This window comes from Eublepharis macularius, chromosome 12 (genome assembly GCF_028583425.1).
Source record: "Eublepharis macularius isolate TG4126 chromosome 12, MPM_Emac_v1.0, whole genome shotgun sequence".
In the NCBI taxonomy this organism is placed as follows: Eukaryota; Metazoa; Chordata; class Lepidosauria; order Squamata; family Eublepharidae; genus Eublepharis; species Eublepharis macularius.
The window spans coordinates 59,242,976-59,259,064 of record NC_072801.1 but is presented as its reverse complement, the minus strand read 5'-3'; the positions used below and the strand labels follow the sequence as shown (position 1 = coordinate 59,259,064).

At 46.5% G+C, this 16,089-nt stretch overlaps 2 protein-coding genes and 3 non-coding genes across 5 annotated transcripts; all 5 read right to left on the bottom strand.

The window, feature by feature from the left end:
• Positions 1-103: 103 nt before the first annotated feature.
• RPL13A (ribosomal protein L13a) lies at positions 104-7,214 on the bottom strand. The gene is made up of 8 exons (XM_054995548.1): positions 7,117-7,214; positions 5,413-5,485; positions 4,221-4,286; positions 3,127-3,228; positions 2,414-2,499; positions 2,160-2,219; positions 529-651; positions 104-234 (listed from the first exon to the last, which is right to left on the bottom strand). Exons 1-8 carry the CDS (start codon positions 7,129-7,131, stop codon positions 148-150), a joined length of 612 nt encoding a protein of 203 aa, XP_054851523.1. The 5' UTR covers positions 7,132-7,214; the 3' UTR covers positions 104-147.
• Positions 1,083-1,169, bottom strand: LOC129340754 (small nucleolar RNA Z195/SNORD33/SNORD32 family). The gene has a single exon (XR_008598057.1). It is a non-coding gene; the product is annotated as a small nucleolar RNA Z195/SNORD33/SNORD32 family (small nucleolar RNA).
• On the bottom strand, positions 2,288-2,367 carry LOC129340755 (small nucleolar RNA SNORD34). Its single transcript, XR_008598058.1, has one exon. It is a non-coding gene; the product is annotated as a small nucleolar RNA SNORD34 (small nucleolar RNA).
• On the bottom strand, positions 3,564-3,647 carry LOC129340753 (small nucleolar RNA Z195/SNORD33/SNORD32 family). Its single transcript, XR_008598056.1, has one exon. It is a non-coding gene; the product is annotated as a small nucleolar RNA Z195/SNORD33/SNORD32 family (small nucleolar RNA).
• Positions 7,215-9,265: 2,051 nt separating the features above from the next.
• LOC129338951 (trans-1,2-dihydrobenzene-1,2-diol dehydrogenase-like) lies at positions 9,266-16,089 on the bottom strand. Its single transcript, XM_054993521.1, has 7 exons — positions 15,936-16,089; positions 15,182-15,293; positions 13,860-14,023; positions 13,151-13,403; positions 11,589-11,713; positions 10,569-10,719; positions 9,266-10,441 (listed from the first exon to the last, which is right to left on the bottom strand). The coding sequence occupies exons 1-7, from the start codon at positions 16,026-16,028 to the stop codon at positions 10,332-10,334; spliced, it is 1,008 nt and encodes a 335-aa protein (XP_054849496.1). The 5' UTR covers positions 16,029-16,089; the 3' UTR covers positions 9,266-10,331.

Sequence of the window (16,089 nt, the reverse complement as noted above, 5' to 3'; positions counted from 1 at the left end):
CAACACTCCCCCCCTCATCTACCCTACAAGTTCAACACAACAGAATGATTTACTACAACGAAGAGTTTAGGTGGAATTTCCCCAATGGAAAAAAAAATCAAGAGACTGTAAACTTTTTTTTTATTGTCAAACAAGCCTGGATGCTATTTAAACCAGGATGCCATACTGCTTCAGGACGTCTGTGTACTTCGCGATCTTGCTCTCCACGTTTTTCTCTGCCTGCTTTCGGAGTTTCTACGAGGAGAAAGAGGAAGAAGTTCAGGAATGGATTTTGGCATGCCAAAATGCTCATGAAACATGTTAGAACACTACATAACACAGCTGGCTCAGCGTTTTATAGGACAAAGGAAATGGTCTTACAAGTGATCTATTTAGGATGCCTGCAGCATCCTGAGATCTGCTGATCATACACCTGTAGATAAATGCTGTGGCTGACCAGACTCATGCACTTTCAGAGGCTTGAGTTTCGCTCTCTTTTCTAACACACAAAATCCAGAGCCTCCCCACTGACAACTCTGGGTAACTCACCATCAGCTGCTTCTTCCTGGTGTAGTGGAGCTTGGCCTTCTCCTTACGTTTCTCCTCCAGGGTAGCTGTGATGGCCTGGTACTTCCAGCCAACCTCATGTGCAAGGCGGCCCAGATAAGCAAACTGAAGGGCAGACAAGAGAAGCCTCAGTTTAGGACTTAGAATTATTTACTTCAACCCTCCAACCCTGCACCATCCTGGTCTCACATCCAACACCACTGCCCAGCCTGGCAAAGATGGTAGCTTGCTTTCCCATGAACCCTTTGCTGAAAAGCAGAAAACTTGGTTCTTGATTCAGCTCAACTCCGCTCCTATCCAAGAGATTTCTACACTCCTCGAGAGAGGACACTCTCCACCTTCCAGGCAATAAATGCCCACCCATACTCACCCCAGTCCAGTACCCAAGCCCTTGGCATGGTAACTCGTAAGACCACTACTCCTTGCAGAGCTAAGTTCCGTTAGCAGCCTTTCATGTCCTCGCACCAGACCTGGTTCCTGCCCCCAAACCCAGGGCGCCGTCTCCCTCCCCACAAGCACATCTGTACTATGAAGGGGCAGTCTCAGATGGTAGTGCATGAGGGGTTGTCGTCTCATGGTCTTGAGACTCGAACAAAAGGTGGTGTGTCATCATCACAGACTTGCCCCTGAGCCTTGAATGTGATAGACAGTGAATGTGCAAAGCACAGCTGTCTTGCCAGCAAGTGCACAGCATGCCTATGCCCAGTAGACCGAAGTGATTTTCAAGCTCCAGGTGCACCAAAAAGGAACCAGTCAAGAAGTCACAGGACGAGTCATACTGTAACTGATCAGTAGAGATAAAACATTTCTTGGCACCATACAAAAGTAGGAAACAAGGTTTCCAATTATGCCTTATACCTAGTCAGATCCCAGTCTATCATTCTAGTCAAATACTCAAAGCCCTATTGGGTCAGAGGTCCCAAGGTCCATCAAGTGCAGTATCCTTCCTGTTTCCCACTGGGACCAACCAGGTGCCCTGAAAGGTCCGTAAGGGCACTGAGGACAAAGCTGCCCCACACTGCTGTCCCCCATAACTGACATTCAGAAGGCGTGCCGTCTATGAATATGTCATCTGACTAACACAGTTGTGTTTCTCGAAAGCTTATGCTTCAATAAAGTTGGTTAGTCTTAAAGGTGCTACTGGACTTTTTACTATTTTGCAACTACAGACCAACACGGCTAATTCTCCTGGATCTATGAACATGGAGGCTCCAGTTAACCATTTAGAGCTAACAGCCATTCACAGAACTCTCCATAAATAGGTCTAATCTGCTCTTAAGGTCATCTATGCTAGCAGAACAGCAGGATGGGTCCAGTGGCATCTTACAGACCAACAAGATTTTAAGCTTATACACTTTCAAAAATCAGAATTCCATTCTTCAGATACCTCAAATCCTGAAGTTCTACTGCAGACTAACACAACTACGTACCTGAAACTAAGCTAGCAACCATCAATAAATCCTGTGGCAGTAAGTTCCACACGTTAATGATGTGCACACCACTGAAAGAAGCCCTCAGACACCCTTCACAGCATCAGATCATAGCAAGCCAGCATTTTGTGTAGCAAGTGCCCTTTAATTGGACCTGAGAAACAAAAAAAATAAAGCACACACCTTGCGAGTGGGCTTGAGGCGGACCACTTTCAGGGCAGCCGGCACCACCATCCTCTTGCGCTGCAAGAAAGGGTATGTTTTATTTGCAATATCCAAATTACATGCAGGTACATTCTGAGATGTACAAAATCTGCCTCAGCATTGGAATTTTTTTCTCACTCCTCAAGTCAAACAATGTAGGTATGAAAGAAAGACATCACTGACAGAACAGGAACAGGGAGCCTCTGCTGACCCTCAACAGGGAGAACACTTACCTTATCATAGGGAGGGGGGATGCCATCAAAAACCTTCAGCCTCTCCAAGGCAGCCTGACCTCGTTTGGTCTTGTGTGGGAGCATTCCTGTAACAAGAGGGGAGCTGATGGACATTTACCTTATGCATATCCCCTGCTTTCCTTCATGGGGCTCAAAGCAGTAAACATGAGCCACCTCTCCCATTCCAAATTTACTTTGACCCTGTAAGGTAGGCCAGGGCAAGAGCATGACTGCACCAAGATCACCTAGCAAATTTCATTAACAAGAGCTGGAATTAGAACCCAGGTCTGTGTGGCCGTAGTTCAACACACTTAACTGATACACCACCCTATTTAGGGGTTAGAAGGACTATAACACGCCAGAAATCCTCAATCCCCACAGGACAGGAAAAAAGGGGGAGAATCCTATAAGAAAGTAACGGATGTATACAAAAAAATGCCAGGAGAGAGAAATGGTGCTCATATGTCTGTACTTGGGATACCAACTGGGAAAAACCCCTCTCCTTTCAGGATGAACCTACAGGTCAGTAATGCCAGGCTTACATGTAGTAAGGTACAGAAGATAGGCCCTGAAAAGAAGCCTGGAACTAAGATGAAGTGAATGGATTTGAATATACTGAGCACTATACCCCCTGGAGATCCCAAATGGCCAGTACACCCAATACACTTCATTTTAAAGAGAACGTTGGGCGATAGTAGCAAGAACACACTTACCTCGCACTGTTCTCCAGAAGATTCGGCTGGGGGCACGGAAGTGGTATGGGCCCCGAGAGGGGTTGGTGTTCATACGCTTACGCAGGAAAGCAAGGTATTTCACTGGGAGAACAGGAAGAATTACAGGGTTAGATGAGGCCAACAAGAACCATCACTTTAGCAAGCTTGAGAAACTACAGTACCGTGCTGAATTTATTAAGATTGCCTTCTGGTTTCAAAGTCTATACTACTTTGTACAATGTTAGAATAGATTTCTTGGAATGTGGTGGCATGCAGGCCACAAAAAAAGGCCTAGAGGGCAATGTACAATCCACAGATCCTTATAGGCCCCTGACCCTGATAAACGCTTAGCACACAGCACTCTGGCAAGACGATGGTAGGCACACTGTGGATGACTATGGCTGCTCAGAGGTAGAACATGCCACATGGTAGTGAAGGTGGTCTCAGATGGTAGTGCATGTAGAGTTGTCTCATGGTCATGACACTCGAACTAAGGGTGGAAAGACATCATCACAGACCACCAACCCACCACTTCTCCTCAACTCAGAAGTAGTGGGTAAAAGAGATTGGAGGTACAGACACCACACTGGCTGCTCCCAGCCATTCCCAAAGAACAAAATATCTCCACAACCCTTACACACTTTCTGTTGTGTCCACAGAAACTAGCAAGAACCTGAACTGAGGCAAGCCAGATCGGTAACTGCAATTGCCCACAATGAACAAAATATGGAACACTCTGTTCCATTTTATATACGGGGGGGGGGGGGGGGGACGACTGTCTCGATGTGTATTTCATTTAAACGTTCTGCCTATTCCTCATGCATGTTCCAGAAATGGCTCTTTGTAATAATGCTGACTCGTTATAGAGACTGACAATCTATGAGAGGGAAATCAGACAGTTCTGGGCATTGGCTCATTGCCTGGAGAATAAAAGCAACCACTAATAATGCGGAGTTGGCCATCCCTGCAACAGACTATTAACTTGCTTTTTATCATTTCCAGCCAGTCAAATGAACTGGAAAAGGTACAATCCTCCCAGAGGGAAAAAGTTTTAACACATAAGAGACAAGCAAATTCAGAAGCCATTATCTTACACTTGTTGCGGTAGAAGTTGCCAGAGATGTTGATCCCTTCACATCGCACGACCACAACTTTGCGCCCTACAGCAAGAAAAGTGAGATAGAACAAATTATTTTCATAGCAAGACAAGAAAACATCTGCATCACAGAGCACTGGCTCAACACTGAGGCTTTGGCAGAAGAACACAACCACACAAATGTGCAACCTACAAACTGTCAACTTCAATTCCCCAGTTCTTAGCCCTAGAACCTGCAAAGAACCAGACCTCGTTACACACAAAAGCCCCTTCTTCCTAGATTCCATGTTTAAAGTCAAGGATGGCCAAACTATGGCTCAGAAAAAAACCCTTATGCATGACTATTTACCTGTCAGCATGGTTTCCCATGGCTCCCCTTCGCAGAGGGACTGTAACTCAGTGGACGGCCACATTCTTTGCACGCATAAAATCCCAGCTTCAACCCAGCACACCCAATTTGCCAGATATTTTAAAAACTTGCTTCCACAGACCAGACCATGGCCTAAGATCCTCAAATAGGACCTAGAACCCCACCTACTAGGTTGCCAGCCCTTACACAATTGCCATTTTCAGCTCCCCTCCTGAAGGCCTTGCTGCTAGCCAGCTCTTTTGGGCTACTGCCTGGAATCCTGGCTTTGACATCAGTGAGGCTGTAATCCCAACCACTCCTGTCATTTTATACTGATGTCATGTGACTTCCTATCATGTGCCTGCAGTTCAATGGGTACTGGACCTCCAAAGGTTGAAGACCACTGGTGTAGAGCTAGAAAAAACAACAGTCTGACTTACAACATAGCAGCATTCTGTCAAAAGACAGGGCAGCTTGTGCTGAGAGCACAAACAATCAGGAGGCTGTGGCAAAATCCGTAAAATGGTAGCAGCACCAGTCCAAGGGGTGAGTACTTTCAAGATTCAGAACTCTAACTTTTGATAAGGCACCAGCTTCCCAAATCCCATTCCTTCTGCAATGCCAGAAAAAGGTGTGATGAATGCTGGTTAAATGGGAATGAGTGAATCTTAAAAGTGCAGCATACAAAGAACAGTATCCTTGTAGACTAACCGAACAAACTACACTGGAAGAACAAGCAGCTTCCTCCTGTTGGATCTCTGCTGCCCTCTCAACACAAAGTTTTAACTCTCCATCTGTCAAGGTAAGAAATACCTCTCTTTTACTCAAGATTGAATCTTACCCAGCAAGACTTGCTTAGCTACAATGGCTGCCAGACGACCCAAAAGGTGGCCACGTCCATCAATCACCAAAACCTGGAGAAAGTGAGAGAAAGGAGGGATTTAAATCAAGGCCTAAGAGGGAATCTCTGAAGGCATTCTCAGCAGGTGGAGGGGGCACTGCTAGAATAGAGGTTGTTACATGCAGCAATAAAAAAAGTGCAGAGTTTATAAGGTCAACTGTATGCACATGCTCTTGCACTGAGATCAGTCAAGGGGTCTCTATGGGAGGAACCCACATAATCACAGGTGCATCTGTCAGGAACAAGTGCAGCCCTTTTCTTGGCTACTGCCCCAACTTTGGAAGTCAGCCCCCCACCCCAGTTCGCCTATTACAAACGTATTTATTGCAAGCTTTCTGGAGACAGATGAACATATCCTGTAACCAACCACATTTCAAACACTTTTATTGCAGACCTGCTGCATGTCACAAAATTTTGGGGGGTGCCTCAGTGTGATGCAGCAAGAGGAATTGGCAGAAATCACCATTTTAAAGAAAAAAATGTGTTTGCTTAAGATTGCTAGAACCACCTGGATGGCTACATGCCTTACAAGAAAAAAAATGCCTTGGAGGAAAAATTGAAATACCACCCTAGGTTTTACTACTTTTTTTGGCTTTCTTTTCCTACTTTATACAGCTCTTGGTAATTTTAAGTCTTACGTAAAAATGGTTCCCCAATTAAGCATCAAGGTGTGTTTTCCTTTTAAACACACACAGGTTTTCATGGATTTAGCCACCATTCATAGTCTACTGTGCAAGCTGCTTCATACACACATGTAAGTGCAATTAGAATGAGGTATGCAGCCCAAATAAGGTAGAATGATACCTGAGAATGCTGGTGGTGGATTCCAACTTTGAACATTCCTTCACATTAAAACACAGGTAGCAAAGAAACAGAAAGCTCCTACCATTCCCCTCTTTGCTTGCTGCGCTGGTTTTATACGCACCAATTAGTTTTAACATCAAATGTTATTCTCCATTTGCAGTATGAAATGGCAAATCCAGTGTTTGGGCTGTGAATCAGCAGTCTGCTGGTTCAAATCTCACTACTGCCATAAGCTCTGCAGGTGGCCTGGGGTAAGCTACTCCTCTCAGCCCTATTTGTATTGAAGGGATAACACTGACTTTTTCACAGTCTGAGTGGGGCACTAACCTGTTTAAAAGAGTGGCATATAAGCGCAGGTGTTATTATTACATACCCCCACGCTTGATCAAACCAATGGCCCAGCATCCTATTTCACTCACTGGTTGACCAGCTATAACCAGAACACCTTTCAGCACAGCAAAAAATGCCTCCCCTTGTCCCAAAGGTCTAGTATCGGGGGCCGCTACCTCTAAATAAGGAATGCCCATTTAGCCATGGCCAACTTCCACCTCTGCTCTCTGCCATCGCATCCCCTGGCGTGCATGCCCCAGGTCCCACAAGCTAACCAGTGGAAAGGGGAAAACACTCTGCACGTACTCAGAGGCACTCCGGCTATTTTGCTTGGGCCCTAACTCAAGATTAGGCCACGTGGGAAATAGCCGGGGTCCGACTCGCCCCTCCTTCTCCCCCCCCCAACCAAGGAAGGGGAAGGCGAGGGAAGCCCTTGCCCGAGGCCTCCCCTGCACCGGCCTCCCCGCTACCGCGCAAAACCCAATGTAAGGCCCGACAAGCCGGCAGCACCTTCGGCTCCGTCATGGCTGCTTCTCGGCGGCCTCACGGAAAAGAGGCTCCGCCCAGAGCACGCCGCGGGATTACCCTTTTCCGGCCGTTTAGGAACCAAAAGCGCAAGAGCGGAAATGACGTCTTAACGGACCACGCTTCGCGATGCTAGAGCAGAGTTTCCGGTAAGCATGGATAACTTCCCTGACTCAGTAATTACTCACGGTGGCGGTCGCTCCATGCCTTTACGTCTCTATGATGAATGCCTCATATACTTTGCGTGTAAACTGAGGAAAAGCAATGGTTGTTGTGGGTTTTCCGGGCTGTATTGCCGTGGTCTTGGCATTGTAGTTCCTGACGTTTCGCCAGCAGCTGTGGCTGGCATCTTCAGAGGTGTAGCACCTCTGAAGATGCCAGCCACAGCTGCTGGCGAAACGTCAGGAACTACAATGCCAAGACCACGGCAATACAGCCCGGAAAACCCACAACAACCATCGTTCTCCGGCCGTGAAAGCCTTCGACAATACATTGAGGAAAAGCAGTTCCTTGAGACCGGAAGGGCCAAGAAGGAGTTGTGCAGCAGGATTTGGGTCTGGTGGCAAATTAAAGACCAATAAAAATTTTTCCGGGAATGAAATCTCGAGACTCAGAGCGCCCTTATTCAGTAGCCTTTCTCCCTCTCTAGGTGGAAGCTAGAAACATTGACGAAGAGCGACAAAAGGAGCCACGGTGACCGGAAGTGAGTTACCACTTAAGGGCGGAAGGGGCTGAAGAAGCATGTGCCAAGGCTGCCACTAAGGGCGATTCCTTTTCAATGGGAGCGATAGTACATTTTACGCGGCTTAGGGTTCCCACCTCCACTTTGGAACATTCCCGAAGATTTAGGGGATGGAGCCTAGGGAGGGTCGAGTTTGGGGTATAATGCTATAGAGTCCATCCTTTAAAGCAGTCATTTTCTTCAGAGGAACTGATTTCAGTAGTCGGGCGTTCAGTTGTCGTTCCGGGAGATCGCCAGGCACCGCCTGGAAGTTGGCAACCCGATGCCATTGCTTCCCTTCTAGTTGTACAGCCGGTGAGTGGCTGAGTCTAGCTGCTGAGACGGTGGAGGGTGTTTTTGGACCTCAGCAGCACCTTTAGCCACAGAAAATGAACATGGTGCCAAAAAAATTGTCCTTGCCACTCTAAGAGAAAAGCATTTCCTCTAAGATCTAAAAGAAAGAAGAAACTGTGTGCAAAGACCCTGTTCTTTTCCATACTGGAATACAAATTCATTCCATTGTAAGCAGGCCACTTAGATACTTTTAGTTCCTGCCAAACTCGGATTTGTTCCTGTCAGTTGGCAGAGAACTTTCTCATAGAGCAGAGTTCGTTTCTCACTCAAATATTTCTGTTGGGGATTGTAAGTATCACTTGTCCGCTGCAACTTTAATTGTTTAATTGAACTTGGGTCACAGGGCAAAGGTTTTCCCTTGCTGGAATGAAATCCAATGATCCTTTCTAGCCAGGGAATAATCTTCTATAAATTCACATTCTTTTCAAAAATCATCTCATCTTAAAGAGCCTTCTGCCAAAGCTTGCAACAGGAGCTCAACCAATCTGGCCACCTGGATCCAAACCATGGTAACATCGAGATTAGACTACTGTAATACACTGTATATAGATCTGCCCTCAGAGTCGAGACTCCAGTTGGTGCAGAACTCTGCAGCTCGGCTGTTATCAGAAGCTAGGTGGAACATGCCTATTACATCCATTCTGCAGTAACTCCATTGGCTACCAATCAGTTACCAGAGTTCAGTTCAAGGTACTGGCTATTATGTACAAAGGTTGTCATGGCCTTGGACCCTTATATTTGCAGGATCACCTCTCCCCCTGCTGTCATGACAGCGCCACCCCTCTATTCAAGGCCTTTTGCAGCTGCCACTCTGCAAATGGGCAAGATCAACAGCTGTTCATGTGCATTCTCTGGTGTGGCCCCCACCTTGTGGAATGGCCTGCTTAAGGTCAGGACAGCACCCACAATTCTGGTATTCTGTATACATTGCTTATTAGATGTCCTGTTGGTTGCAATGATTTACCGTGTGTATTCCTGTGAAGGAAATTCTCCCACAAAATCCCAGTTTAGGATGTCTCCAACCAAAACTCTAGCCTTTAAATTAAACCAAGGCAGATAATAATTGGCAATAAAAGTTTATTGGAGAAAACATTCAAATAAACTGATGTACTTTGACAACTCAGCCAAAGCGCATACCTAACTAGGTATGTGTTATGTTCCGTCAAGTCGTTTCCGACCTATGGCGACCCTATGAATGAAAGACCTCCAAAACGTTCTCTCTCTAACAGACCTACTCAGATCCTGCAAACTGGAGGACGTGGCTTCTTTTATTGAGTCAAGCCACCTCGTAGGCACCCACATTTATATTTTCTTACACACAGAATTAAGACAAGAAATTATTTACAGCAACATAAAAGTTTACAGAAAACAAACTTAAACCAATAAAATCTCAAGGGTTAACATTAGTTTTCAAAGAGTGGCAGGTCAATCTAAAGAAATAACATGCCATATAAACTATAAAGTGTGTAGTTTAACACTTCTTTGGCTCCTCTTTTCATCTTTTCAAAGACTAGAAAGGTAGAATCATGAGCTGATAAGAGGGGTATCAAGAAAACAACACTACAGCAGTTCTTGCAGTCACATCTGTTGTTAACTCAAAACACCCCCCTTTCGCAGTGCCTTCACTTACGTTACAGTTTATTAAAGGTCACAGAAGAGTAGAAGAAAGTGAAGGGGCATTACAAGACAAGGCAGGCAAGACTAACAGAGAGATATGCCCTCATAAAAATCCCAACTAATAAAGGACTGAATATTCATCCAGCTGCTTCTTATAAGAATCCCCTAACAATTCCATCTTGAGTCTCAGTAAGAAAAGTGAACTGTAAATAATGGTAGTAAATAGTGATTGCATAAATGTCTAGTATAAGGTCCTTTGCTGGTGCTCAAAGCACATGGGAGGAGGTGGTTCCCTTGGCTCCTTAGGCCTTTTCCCACATCCAGGGACTCATCATCTCCTCCTCCCTAAGGATCCTCTATATACTGGCAATCCTTGTACATCCCACACACCTGGTTGAAAAATCCACAGAAACAGAAGTCCTTCCACTGACATCTACACAATCTGTTTTATTGAATTTTTTCTCCATAAATTGGAGGCACAAGGCTGATAAAACATGCAAAGGAGAAGTTAAGGTTGGTCCTGTGAATACGACACCCCCAGCTGCTTACGGACTTCATCCAGAATGTAGTGGACCAACTGGCTATCTGCGTGAGACATGACGGGGCTCTCCTTCAAGCCTGCAGGATAGGGACGAGAGAGCAGAGTCAGAATTGGGCCTTGCACCCCAGTTGCCACACAGCCTTGCCCTGCCCTGGCACTCTGATGCTGTGATCTACCCCTCTCAGCAGAGTCTGGAGTATTTACCTTGGAGGAGACATTGTCGGACGTGTTCAGCTTCATAACGCAAACCAGTGCTGTTGAAGAAGTTCAGTTTTTGGGAGGGAGCAGGAAGGGGGAATTCTTCATTCTTCCCATTGACCACCAGCTGCTTTGGGCACCAGAAAAATCCTGGGATCTGCAGACAAATGAAATAGAGAATGGATCATAAGTTAAAATGGGTTTCAGTACTGGAGATCAAAAAAAGGATCGCTCCAGGGCCTTGCCTGTAAAAGTGACGTGCAGAGATTAAGCCATTACTAGCTGTCAGTTCTCAAGCTATGTATATATTGAGGTTTTAATTTGCTGAAGCAAGAGTTATGCACCCAAGTAACCCTAATCTTGCACCAGAAAAAATGGAATTCTATTGCATATGCAAACCCAACATATTTGCATAATCTGTTCTGCTAGTTGTAGGAAGAGGCAGAGATGTAGGAAAGGCCCAGAAGAAGTGCACAAGATCACAGGAAATTCTGCTTAGCCCCTTGTCCCCTCTGTAACAGAGGTGGCTTGAAAGTGTATGTCTGGCCCAGTCAGCGGTCCAAATTACACACTTGTAGGGACCTGTGACTGAGATCCCCAACTCACACTATTGCACCTCTCCGCCACTCTGGGATTAAGCTAACAGTAGCCCAGTAGGACTGGTTTTGATAAAGAGGCAATTATCCTCCCCACACACACCCCTTCAGCACCAAGGCCCAGATCCAAACTGAAACTTCCCAGAGTTTGAAGGGGTTTTTTTGCAATTTGAAGTCTGATTTGCACCTCACCACTGAATCCAATTACGTCTAAAACATCTCCAGGCCTCCCTCCAGTAGAATGTTACGTACTAGCTTCAGCGTTGGGCTTTTCCATCATGACCTAACTGTCCCTTGTCGAGTTTCCTCTGAGTTTCCTACAGCCTCTGCTCTAGGATTCTAGTTCTGATCAAGGCCCACTTTTCCTCTCTCCAGCACGACAGCAGTAAGCACCCCTCCAACTCATACATTCTTGCTGGGGAGAACTTGCCTCGATGATCCCTTTGGTCCCACTGATGCTCGCTTGGTTGGGCAGCTGCGTCATCAAGGTGTAAGTGAGGACAGCTTGGCGACTCCGTGAGAAGTTCAGGATAATAGAACCTATTTTGTCTACCCCTGAGGGAAAAATACATAATTGACCACGGCAGTGCCACGCAGGCTCTTATCTGGAATTCCCCCCACCCCAACCACAAAAACCGATTCTCTGCCTGCAGCTGCTTTGTTGAGCAATACCTAAGCTCAACATCAAGGGCTGCCCTCTGCTTTTGGAAGGACGTTATGTCTTTAGTAAAGGATTAACGGGCCAAAATTCAACTAGTGAATAAAGAGAAATGAAGGAAAGATAGAAAGAGGGGGAGGGGGAGAAAAAGATTGTGGGGTGGGTGGGAAAGAAGACAAGCCTGAAGCGGTAATGGAACCACATGCTGAATAAGGAAATTACCAGCCATGAAGATCACTTTCATTGGACTGATGGCAGCCAATAACAAGCTCTGCCTTACCATGACCCTAGGGTTGCCAGGCCCCCTCAATCTTCCAGCGGGGGATCGGGGGCCTGGCTCTCACCTAATTTTTGATGGAGGGGGGTGCGCGTGCGCGCAAAGCACGATGATGTCACTTCCAGGAAGCGCTCCCGGGAAGCACGATGATGTTACTTCCAGGAAATGCTCCCAGGAAGTATGATGACGTCACTTCCGGGAAGCGCTCCTGGGAAGCGTGATGATGTCACTTCCGGGAAGCACCTCAAAAAGGGCCCGATCCGTGGGCGTGCACAGCTCTGCAGGGGAGCAATCCCCCTGCTGTCCACGTAAATGGGGGGCAGGGTGTGGGGGGGAGGGCGGGGGATCCCCCCCACCGGGGGTCTGGCACCCCCACATGACCCCCACCAACATTCTGAGAAGCTTGGCAGGTACCAAGGGAAGTAAAAGGCAAGTGACATGGTGCCCACAGGTGCCACACTGTTCTAGAGCACCCAGGGTTGCCAACACTACCTTGGGAAATTCCTGGATATTTGGGGTGGTGGCTGGGAAGGATGGCATTTGGGGAGGGAGATCAGCTGAATGTGATGCCATAGAATCCACACTCCAAAGCAACTCTTCTGGAGAACATGATGCTCAATTCGATGGATCCTTGTTTGGAATTGGCAGCTCTGTTGTTTATTTGCATATGGACACACCTTTTCCCCAATGGGGACCCAAAGAGGCTTAACCTATTCTCCTCTCCTCCATTTATCCACACAACAACCCTGTAAGGTAGACTAAACAGAGAGAATGGCTGATACCAAGCTTCATGGTAGAGTTGCGATTCCCCCGATCCTATTCCGACACTAACCACTGGTACACACTAGCTGGTCAATCGTTCTTCATTCATGTTTCCCTTACCACCATTGCAGTTCTGTGCAAAATATCTCCAGTTCTGCTGAATCTCTAAAATGCAAGTTGCAAAGTAGCAATTGTTTTTAAGCACAGAGCCACTCTAGCCACATTACCAAAAGGCAATCCTTTCAGGAAACCCCATGAACGTAACGCCCCCCCCCCAACCCTCCCCATGACTGACCCGTGTCATGCAGAAAACCAGAGGCCACAATGGACTCCGGCTTCTCTCCGTTGAAGATCATACAGGCCAACTGGACACAGTAAAGACCTATATCCAGCACACCACTTCCGCCCAGCTCTTTCTCCGTACACCTGGGCACTGTTAGCAGAGGGAGTCCAAATTCAGCATGAACCACTACCACATCCCCGATGATCCCTGCACTGAGCAGGGAGTGGATCCTCTCTGAAGCAGGGAAAAAACGGCTCCAGAAGGCCTGCAATAGGAAAAGAACGTTATCCGGGAGGTTGCATCTGGATTTAAATGCTACAGAGGCAAAAGTCACACCATATTTGACCATATGAACCTGCCTTTTACCAACCAAGCCACTGATCATCTAGCTTAGTATTGTCTATTCTGACTGGCAGTGACTTTTCAGGCATAGAGAAATTAGGGAATTTCTGCATCATTTAATGTGTCATCTTTAATTGGTTGTTTTCTTTCAGCATTCTTTTAGCTCTGTATCAGATGTCTGCTTGTTTTCAAATTCTCTGCTATCCAAACCTTATAGCATTGTTTATTGGATGAGCCAGCTGTAGATCATATTGACTTATGCTATGTAATCTGCCTTGAGTCTCAGTTAGAAAGCTCACACCCAGGAAATCTAGTTGGTCCCTAAGGTGCTACTGTACCCAAATCTTGCTGTTCTATAAGAGCCCCCAAAGCTTCTTACCTCCATGAGGAAGACGCCCTTTTCTCTGGCTGCTCGCACCATCGCCTTGACTTCGGCAGCATTCATTCCCAACGGCTTCTCGCAGAGCACATTCTTTCCGGCCTGGATGAAGAGGAGGGTGGATGGGAGATGATACGGATGGATTACCCCCACGTACACCACATCTATAGAAGGGAACACACTCAAGATTAGTGCAGCACAACCTTAGGGGGAAAAATTGCCTAATCCAGCAGCTCCCAGAAGAAGGGTTTGAAAGTTGGGCCAGGGGAATTAGCCCCATCCTCGCTGCATTCCCACCTACCCTAAAAGCTTTCCTCTTTTCTTATCTCTCACCCTGCTACACACATACAATACTGCTGGTGTGGTACCAGCAAAAAACAGATGAACATCCCCATATGATAAATGTTAAGAACAGGTAAGTTAAAGACACATTTGCCCTGTTATTAATTTGGTATTGTGGTACCAGGCAAGATTCCCTTTCCTGAGAGTTGAGTTTAATTAATTTTATTTTTAAAACATTTTTCTGCTGCTTTTCCACTCAATTAGGACCCTCCAGTAGTAAAAATGAAAAAGACATTAAAATCAACATTAAACAATGCATAGATATAAAATCAACATTTTTTAAAAAAAGAAGAGTCAGTACAGGAACTCCAGACAAAATAGAAAACTTCACCCGCTGGCAGAAGACACCAATCAAGGGGGATGGATGAATCTCCCTGGGGAGGGAACTTTTTGGTGCCACAACCTAGAAGGTCCTTTCTTGGGCTGCTATACCTATCCAATCACTAATGATGGGAGCATTCAAAGCAAAGCCCCCAAAGATTATTATAATTGTCAAGTATTTTCATTTGGTATGGGGCAGCACAGGAAGTTTGCCCTTGTGAACATGCAGAGGAGAGACATGGATGCGCGATGAGTACTACCCGTGTTCCCCCCCCCCACACACACCATTTTATCCTCACAATAACACTTTCAAGTGGGTTAGGCTGAGAGACAGCAAGAGACCCAAGACAAACCAGTGAACTGTTAGGCCTGAGTGCATATTTCAGCCTTGTCCCAATCCAGCACTCTAACCGCTAGATCACACTAGCATCTTCTTTGCATGCAGAAGTTTCCTAGGTGCAGTCTCTGGCATCTCCAATGGAAAGAATCTCTAATAGGACGCCTGGGAAGACCCCTGTCTAAGGGATTTGAAAGCCACCCTATCCATCCATACGGGCTGGTCAGTTAGACTTAAATGACGGCATTTTCTCCATGCCCTTCATGGCCATCCAAGTTCCCTGGCCAAGCCCCACCCCCCCATATAGATGACAGTTGCTCACCAACATCTGGATCCTGAGCCAGTTCTGCATAAGACCCGTAGGCCTTGGGGATGCTGTGGGTCTGGGCATATTTCTGCGCCCGGCTGAGTTCTCTAGAGGCAATGGCCACCACCTGGGGCAGACAGAGAGTTAACCTGAGTGGGATCCCAGCTTCACCATCCACGATAACATGATGGAAGAAGAAAGGGGCCCCGTCTCGAGGATCTTGCTTCCCTCCACCAGTAATTCTCATTACTGCATCCTACTGGCACTTCCTCCTCCTCCTCCTCCTCCCTCCTCCTCCTTTTCCTTTCCTGCCCTCTTTTGTTTGGATCATTTAAATAGTTTATTATTTATTAATGTTTAATCATTTTGCTGTTCACTGCCCTGACCTGTGTTTATTCAGGGGTAGCGCTGGTCTATAAATTGAAACTATAAATGAATAAATAAATACATTGTACTTCCACTTTTTCTGATGGTGCCCTTGAAAGACCATTCCTTTCCCAGAGGATCTAAGCTCATACCCTGAAAATCTGGTTGGTCTCCAAGGTGCCACTGGACTCAAATCCTGCTATTTCCCATACCTTGGATTCTAATTTCTTAGACCTCCCAGCCCTCCTGTGCTCCCCAAGAACCCAGGTGTCCCGCTCCCTACTGTGGGCTCCGTTTTGCAGCTGCTGCTAGTAATCAACAGATCATCTGCTGCAAAAGCGATTCCCAGGAGGTCTTGTTCCTGTGTACCCATCTCTTCCCCCCCCTTCACTCTCCACCCTACCTTATGCTCCTCAGGTGGAAGAGTCTTCAGAGCCACTAGGAAATCGTGGCTGATTGCCCCCGCAGAGCAGATCCCCCAGCATGTGGCCTCCATGACAGAAAGGAATAGAAAGTGCCGCTACCTGCCCCCAAATCACAGCTCCACAAGAGCAGCA